Below are 9,019 nucleotides of genomic sequence, written 5' to 3' on the forward strand. Positions count from 1 at the left end.
AAGTTTAGAATAAGGCTGTAACGTAACAATGTGGAAAAAGTCAAGGGGTCTGAATACTTTCCGATTGCACTGTACAGAAGTTGTAGCTGTAGACCACAAATACAGTAGAATATAAATACAAAATAAACATCGTTACATACAGGCCTATGCAATGGTGTAAAGTACTTAAGTAAAAATACGTTAAAGTACTACTTAAGTAGTTTTTTGGGTCTCTACTTTACTATTTATATTTTGACAACTTTTACATCACTACATTCCTAAAGAAAATAATGCACTTTTTACTCAATACATTTTCCCTTACACCCAAAAATACTTATTACATTTTAATGCTTAGCAGGACAGGAAATGGTCCAATTCACACTTATCAAGAGAACATTTCTGGTCATCTGTACCGCCTCTGATCTGGTGGACTCACTAAATAAATGCTTTGTTAATACATTTAGTCTGTTTTTTTGTGTGACCCTGGCTATCCTTAAATAAAAATAAAAAAACTAATTGTGCCATCTGGTTTGCTTAATATAATGAATTAGAAATGTATACTTTTACTTAAGTATATTTTAGAAATGACATTTACTTTTGATACTTAAGTATATTTAAAACCAAATACATTTAGACTTTTAGTATTTTACTGGGTGACTTTTACTTGAATTATTTTCTATTTAAGGTATCCTTACTTTTACTCAAGTTTGACAATTGATTACTTTTTCCCACCACTTGGCCTATGTGTCTCTATACTGTAAGATCTTCAACTGGTACAGTATGTAATAACACTGGCTAATGTAATAACTTTTAATCATTTTAATAATGTCATGTTTTTCATTTTCTAGGATAATGTGACAGCTAAATCACCTAGATAAGGCAATAAAACTGTTGAACAGATAAGGTGATACGTTTTTCTGGATAAGTTTAATAACCAACAGCTTACTCTTAGGACATGTAGGCCTATACAGTATAGCAACTAGTACAGCTGATAATAAAAACAAACAACTGAAATAACCACCAGTTTGACTGTCACTATAGCAATCCATGAAGCACAACGTGACACTTTGAATTATGTTGAGCTTGTCGTGTTGACTCTTCCAAAGCTTGTTGTGCTGTGGATGGCATGTTTTGCCAATTGAGCTATCTCCTGTGGGATCAGAGAGAGGTTGTTTAGAGGTTTAGCTGATCAATTACTTGGAGAGCGCTGACCTATACAATAAAGCAATAAGAATCAGACGTGTAGTAGACTTACATCTGAGCCCCCCCCCAAAAATGTAACTTTTGTTATATTTAATCATTAAGGCACGAGAGGGTGTGGTATACGGCCTATATACCACAGCTAAGGGCTGTTCTTATACACAACAGAATGCGAAGTGGCCATATACCACAAACCCACGAGGTGCCTTATTGCTATTACAAACTGGTTACAAATGTAATTAAAGCAGTAAAAAGTTATATTTTGTCATACCTGTGGTATACGGTCTGATATACCATGTCTGTCAGCCAAACAGCATTCAGGGCTTGAACCATCCAGTTTATAATTAAGCAATAAAGCCCGAGGGGGTGTGGTATATGGCCAATATACCACGGCTAAGGGCTGTTCTTAAGCATGACGCAACGCAGAGTGCCTGGATATAGCCATTAGCCGTGGTATATTGGCCATATACCACAAACCCCCGAGGTGCCTTATTGCTATTATAAACTGGTTACCAACGTAATTAAAAACAGTAAAAAGTTATATTTTGTCATACCCGTGGTATAAGGTCTTACATACCATGGCTTTCAGCCGATCACCATTCAGGACTCGAACCACCCAGTTTATAAATACCTTAAAATCAATATTAGTCTACATTAACTGCTTTTTAGGCACAGTCAATGACTTACCTTATTTGATGAAAACTGCCTCTCAATCTGCTCCAAGACATCTGGTATCTTCTCAGCAACTAACTCGGGTATGACATCACCTGGGAAAAACAGTCACATACAGGGGCTATGGTTTTCTGAAGGGAAAATTATAGCACTACATTCAAGGTGAGGAGTGTACACTAACCATAACGGGCCATAGCACTGAGAAGGCTACAAAAGTTCCCTACGATCTCTGGGTTGTCATGGTGTTGGAGTTCTGCTTCCTTGACAATAGCTAATCCACTTCCTCCATTGGGGGTGAGGAGAAGCCTGAAAGCAGCCAACTCTAAAAGGAATAGAGGAACAGGGACAGTTCTCATATGTTCTGATATAAAGTCTCAATGTTTATGTTGACTCACCTGAGCTTTTGACAAGACTGTCCAGAGCAAGGAAAGCATACTTCACCACATAGCTATGCTTTAAATGTGCTTGGAGTGCGTGCATCAACAGAAGGGTGGAATCCTCAATGTCCTGGTCTTCAGATAAACCTATCAGTGGAGAATCCGCCAATCAGTTAGTCAATCAATCGATCAATCTGGTGATGAATCAATAATTTGGGTGTGCTGATGTGCAAAGACAAGCTGTGGAAACTACATTTCTGACTAATTTGTATAATTTGACTTAGGGCGTTTTCACATATAAAATGTAGTACCCTGGTTCGGTACCCTGGTTCGGTTTCCTGGAGCGTTTGTGAGAATTCTACAGAACATGTTTTGCTTTCACAATACCTGAAAATAACAGTTTGAGGGTGCAATCAGCAACAAGCACATTCTACATGATGCTAGTGAGCTAGCTTATTTACAACGGGCAAAATAAAATAATGCAACTCACGCTGCCGTGTCACAATACCTGGATCTTGGACCCGCTACTCAAGCAGGTCCAGGATTTGTTTAAGCCAGGGTTCGTTTGCGTTTCACACATGCTTTATAGCATGGATCTGGGTCTGGGCCATAAGGGGATATGTGAAAGCGCCCTTAATATTCTGAAGGTCTTAGCCTACCTTGTAGGGTCAGGGACGACAGGGCTGCACACACAGACTCCATCACTGTGCTGTCCTGCATGTGTGCCTCTGCTGCCACACACACAGCCTCCACAGCATCTTTCAAAGGTACAGCTCCAAGGCAATGTCCTGGAAAAGCACAATATGCTGTTCACACATACAACACTTTGGCTGGTGGTGTGTGCAAATTATCAAGAAATTGCAGATCATTTCATTTACACAATGACAGCTCTCACTTTGTGTCAGTATGCTCCATAAGCATTTGCAACAGGGCACGACAATGTCACAATCCTCTGGAAACTTCCTCAGTGTGTTCAGCACCTCTCTGATACCGTCCAGGTCCAGCACCACTCTGGCTGCCTGCTCTGATGAAAGGGAGGTATGTCAGTAATAATATAGGGAGGGGCTTGCCAGTGCTGAAGTACCCTCAACAATAGGCTTAGCACCCCCATTTGCACTAACCTGGGTACCAGACTGATAGCTAATATTTCACTCATAGTACTCCGTGACATATGCCAAATTCATGTTTAGCATGACAAGGAGTGGGAAGGTGTGGAATGATAGCTAAACAGACTGTGCAACCCCAAGTAAAGAATGTATTAGCACACTGTGCATTTGGGAAAATCCGGGTAACCTGAATCTAAAATGGTAGATGACCTATTATTAAAGTTTTACTGACCATCCCCGGAGATACAGAAGAGAAGCTGAAAGGCATGAGAGAGCAGTGGTGCTTTCTCAGGGTGACTGTGCACGGCGTTCAGGACACAGGTGATCACTTCCTTGGTAAGCAGACAGGAGCCATCCCCAGCTTGGCCCAGCACTTCAAGGGTATTGCAGAGAGATGACAACCTTGTCATCTATACAACCAAACCTAATACCAACATGGCAGAGGAATCTAACCCATATTAGTGCAACCCACCCCAAGTGTTCACCTACCTGCAATTAAACGCTGGTGTAGGACCTGGCAACCATTTTGCTGAACACCTGCACAGTCCATGTGACTTTGCATGGCAGTGGTGACGGCTATAACAACGTCAGTTACCCTATAGAATACTACCATAACAATTTAAAGTTAAAGTAGAGGCCATGTTTTTCTAAAGGAACATTTGTAATATCCTGGTCCCAGATCTGATTGTTTGGCATGACAAGGACCATGAGTTGCCTATTTTTATTTAACCTTTTATTTAACTATGCAAGTCAGAACAATAAGAACAAATTCTTATTTACAATGACGGCCCACCCAGGCCAAACACGGACAATGTTGGGCCAATTGTGCCCTCCCTATGAGACTCCCAATCATGGCCAGATGTGATACAGCCTGGAATCAAACCAGGGACTGTGGTGACGCCTTTTGCACTGAGATGCAGTGCCTTAGACCACTGCGCCACTCGGGAGCCCAACCTATATAGCACAAACAGATCTGGGACCAGGCTAGATTTGTATGATAAGAATTTTAAAGATCATATCGCCCATAATGAGCAAAGTAAACTGCCTTACCGTTCCTTTCCTCAGACAGCAGGTATGACAGAGCTGACATCTGGACAGATTCCACATCTCTGTAGGTCTGCATGAACTCTGCAAATTACAATGGACCACTATTCGTCAGAACACAACTGCAAACTCTTGAGGACAAGTAGGCTATAGGGATTAACCTCTGCAGTAATTTAGACAGGTACATTCATTCGCACAGTATTGTACAAAAACATACACAATTTTAATAAAACTAGTAGGGAACGGAGGACAGTAAAAATAAGTACCGACCGAGCACACTGTCAAAGCCTTGGTGGAATGGCAGCCCATGGACACCAGGGGGCAGTGTTTTCTTCATGGCATGTAGAGGGGAGCCACACAACAGCAGACAATGCTTCACCAGATCCTCATTCACCAGTTCCCTTTATTGGAGAGATAATCTCAGTTGACCCAGAACTAAAATCTTGTGTCATTTTGTCAGATGGTACCATTTATGTTTACATAATCTGTTCACAAGACATTAGTGAAGGGATAGCATAACACTAGTTCATCCTATCCCCCCCTGTATCTAGAACTAAAGTTCAAGTTTAATTTATATTGCCATTAATAAGTACAATACATACATTGAAATGTCTCTGATGAGAGCTCAACCAGACCTCAACCTTTGAATGTCTCTGTGATGAGAGCTCAACCAGACTTCAACTTTGGAATGTCTCTGTGATGAGCTCAACCAGATTTCAACCAAACTGTGACAGCTGACAGTCTAGGGCACATGTCCCAAACTCATTGCATGAAGGGCCGATTATCTGCGGGTTTTCGCTCCACCCTTGTACTTGATTGATGAATTAAGGTGACTAATTATTAAGGAACTCCCCTAGGCTGGTTATAGAAGTCTTAATTGAAAGGGAAAAAACAAACCCGCAGACACTCAGCTCTCAGTGGAATGAGTTTGACACCCCTGGTCAAGGGCGACTACACTACTCACCACACGCTGGTCCTGGTCTTTGGGTTGCGGTCCAACATCATAGTGAGGACTTGGTGGAGGCCCTTGAGGACGATGACGTTCAGTGATGTCTGGTCCTCTCTGATCTTTAGCAGCTGAGAGATAGATCCCTCCACCTGTGTATGGGAGATCAGGGTCTTATTCATTAGTCCACACTGTAGCAAAATGTTTTGCAACGGAAAACAAGGATTTTTTTTGGGGGGGTGGGGGGACAAGTTCCCTGTTTCAGTCCGCTTTCTTCTGTTTGGTGCCAACCGTCAGTAATGTTTCTGAAACCTCTCTTCCAGTACCATCAGCCTTCCCACTTCTTTGATTCATTTCAGCACACCTTATTCAACTAGTCAAACCAGGTGTGCTAGTAGGGGAAGTTGGGGAAGTTGCACAACTGAATGCATTCAACCGAAATGTGTCGTCTGCATTTAACCCAACCCCCAACCCCTGAATCAGAGAGGTGCGGGGGGCTGCCTAAATTGACGTCACCGGCGCCCGGGGAGCAGTTGTTGTGTCGGTTAACTGCCTTGCTCAAAGGAGGAAAGGCCAATTTTTCCACCTTGCCAGCTCGGGGATCCGAACAAGCAACTTTATGGTTACTGTCCCAATGCTCTAACAGCTAGGCTACTTACCGCCCCCGATAGTACTGGACTAGATTAAATGATTTACAGTACATAGATGGGATACTCGAGGAGAGCGTTTTGGGAAATGCTGATCTACAAATCAATCCCACCTCTATGGTAAATGAAGAGTAACTAGTTAGTGATAGACGTACATCAAGCATGTGACAGGTCAGCATGTCGAGAAGGACACACCCCAGGGACCAAATGTCGGACTTCTCAGGCATCTGATGATGGGTCAGGCTCTCTGGAGCCATCCATCGTTTGGCACCTATAGAGATACAGTAAATAGCAAACAAAGTAAACTGTACTGTTATTAATTACTACATAATTCCATTTAATAAAATAAAGAAATATTCTATACATACAGTCCTTTACTCTTTTGTGTAACTTTACTCTATCTCCTGTGATGGAGGCAGTTCCAAAATCAAATATGACAAACTTGGCCTCTTTTGTGATCAGAATATTTGATGGCTTCAAATTCCTACAAAAAAAAGGAGAAATTGTACTCTGAAATTATCATCTTTAGAAACAATAGGCTATTCATTCACACAAACTATACAGGCTTGCCTGGCAGCACATTTCAATGTGAGGGGCAGGTTACCTGTGAGCAATACTCCGTTTGTGCAAGTAGGCCAAAGCATCCACCATTTGTCCCAAAAATGTCTTGATGACCTGGTTGGAAAACAACACTCATTGCCCTCCATGCTTAAGGGGTTGATAACATACAGTATGTGTTAATACGTGTTCAACTAGTGATGGAAATATCTACTGAGTTGTTGATGACCTTTTTGTTGATCTTCTTTTCCTCCTGTCTGTGATAAGTGACCACAGTGGACAGGGTTGTCATGTATGGGCAGTCCATTACCATTGAAAGAAAGACAGAAGATACCTGAGAAGGCAAAATGATTTAATGAGACTGACATTCATGTTTTAACATTTGTAAATGTTCATTTTAGTCATTTAGCAGACACTATTTTCCAGAGCAACTTCAACTAGTCGGCTCTGAGATTCAAACCAGCAACCTTTCAGTTACTGGCCCAACACTCTTAACCGCTAGTCTACCTGCTGCCCTATGTGTCATATACAGGATATATACTTCATCTGTAAATAACAAACTTACACTTTCATCCCAAAAAATGAATAACTTCTTATACGTGACAATGTTGGGATGTCTCACATTCAGCAGACAATGAGCCTGATGGAAAGAACACATGACTTTGATGGACACAGTGACAGTGTGTACCAAAATGTCAACAGATAGGCCTATCAGATGGAATAGCCAGATGGTGACATGTGGATCAAGTAGCTGACATATACTAGGCTTTCTACTGTACTATTGCAACGTAGATTATTAAGTAACTTTGCATAGTATCAATACTAGTTTTGTGAGAGGTCTACAGGATCTCACCTCCTGGTATGCTTGGTTGGCTCTGCCTTCATCCAAACACTCAACCTGTGGGGGGCAGAATTATATCAGCATGTCAACATCTATTCTAAAAAGAACCAATGCAAATCCTTATCAAATGTGTTCCCACTACACGACTGTATAACGTTACCTTCTTTAGTGTAAACTCCAGATCAGACGTTCTTTCCTTCACAAATAGAACTGTCCCAAAGCATCCGGGGCACATTGCATCCAAAATCTTAAAAACACTTTACATGTTACAGTAATGCAAATAAACAAAAACATAAGCTAATAATTATGCTGTAACAAATGGGCACGTTTTAATGTAACCATTGCAGGCCCCTTGATATCACGTCTGTCAGAAAACTACATTGAGGTTAACTGTTGAGGCAGAAACTTGAAACATGAAAATATACATATTTACCATATAATCGTCCATGGTGCAGTGTGTTCAAGGTGTAGAAATCTGTGGGCTGCTTTGGCAGCAGTGTTCAGTGTTGTGTTTCGAATAAGTGCATAGAAACAAGACTGTGACGGTTATGAGGGGATTGCATATGCGCATGCTCAATTGAGTACACGCGTATTCAGATATTAATCAATATAACGTCTCAGCCTGGGACACAAAGCAACTCCACAATTATGTTTAACCGTTCAGGATACATCACATTCAGTTTAGCCTTTGCCACAGACTTTCAGTTCATCTTCAGTAATGTTAATGTTGCCATTATGTTGGTAACAAAAGGTTGGGAGCCGAGGCTATACTTTGAGATAAAATTAACTGAACAGTGGTAGTCATGTGATTGTGACCTACCGGCTGCGAGCGTGTGATTGGTTGCAGGCACACACTGTTAACTGTAAGTATTTTGAGCACAATTTGAGTTGGTGGCTGTGTGTACTTGAAGACTGAAGAAGGCAATGTAATGCCCGAAACGTTTGTGGTTTACCCAGTGCATTTCTGGAATATATAAAGTTAGCGACTCTCTTTATTGTATAGTCTTTTACAGGTAGTCAGCACCGCTATTATCTTTTTTTGTGGTGTGCACCATGTATTTTACTGGACTTGGAGACTCCCAATAAAGGTAATTCTTATGTATGGCTATTACTTTAAAAAAAAAAATGTATCTAAGGGCTGGCCATGCATGGCACACCATAGTTCCACCTTTTTCATATTTATTCCTGTACGTGTGTGTTAGACTTGCTGCCGCCAGGTGGCGCCAGATGACGGCAGGTAGCCTAGTCGTTAAGAGCGTTGAGCAAGTCACTGAAAGCCAGACTACTAACCCGTGATGATCTGGGGGTACTTCAGCAAGGCTGGAATCGGGCAGATTTGTCTTTGTGAAGGACGCATGAATCAAGCCACGTACAATGTTGTCCTGGAAGAAAACTTGCTTCCTTCTGCTCTGACAACATTCCCCAACTCTGAGGATTGTTTTTTTCCAGCAGGACAATGCCACACAGCCAGTCAAGCAAGGTGTGGATGGAGGACCACCAGATCAAGACCCTGTCATGGCCAGCCCAATCTCCAGACCTGGACCCCATTGAAAACCTCTGGAACGTGATCAAGAGGAAGATGGGTGGTCACAAGTCTTCAAACAAAGCCGAGCTGCTTGAATTCTTGCCCCAGGAGTGGCAGAAAGTAA

General features: G+C 41.7%; 1 protein-coding gene across 1 annotated transcript; it reads right to left on the reverse strand.

Annotated features, from left to right (window-relative positions):
* Positions 1 to 891: 891 nt before the first annotated feature.
* Positions 892 to 8,156, reverse strand: LOC110525323 (serine/threonine kinase-like domain-containing protein STKLD1). Its single transcript, XM_021605345.3, has 19 exons — positions 7,804 to 8,156; positions 7,531 to 7,617; positions 7,383 to 7,427; positions 7,095 to 7,169; positions 6,759 to 6,863; positions 6,576 to 6,646; positions 6,340 to 6,455; positions 6,127 to 6,242; positions 5,343 to 5,476; positions 4,649 to 4,779; positions 4,385 to 4,462; positions 3,824 to 3,940; positions 3,567 to 3,707; positions 3,124 to 3,252; positions 2,888 to 3,016; positions 2,247 to 2,375; positions 2,033 to 2,173; positions 1,867 to 1,946; positions 892 to 1,129 (listed from the first exon to the last, which is right to left on the reverse strand). The coding sequence occupies exons 1-19, from the start codon at positions 7,816 to 7,818 to the stop codon at positions 1,052 to 1,054; spliced, it is 1,917 nt and encodes a 638-aa protein (XP_021461020.2). The 5' UTR covers positions 7,819 to 8,156; the 3' UTR covers positions 892 to 1,051.
* Positions 8,157 to 9,019: the final 863 nt, after the last annotated feature.

This window comes from Oncorhynchus mykiss, chromosome 6, assembly GCF_057628025.1.
Source record: "Oncorhynchus mykiss isolate SJ-2025 chromosome 6, ASM5762802v1, whole genome shotgun sequence".
Taxonomy (NCBI): Eukaryota; Metazoa; Chordata; class Actinopteri; order Salmoniformes; family Salmonidae; genus Oncorhynchus; species Oncorhynchus mykiss.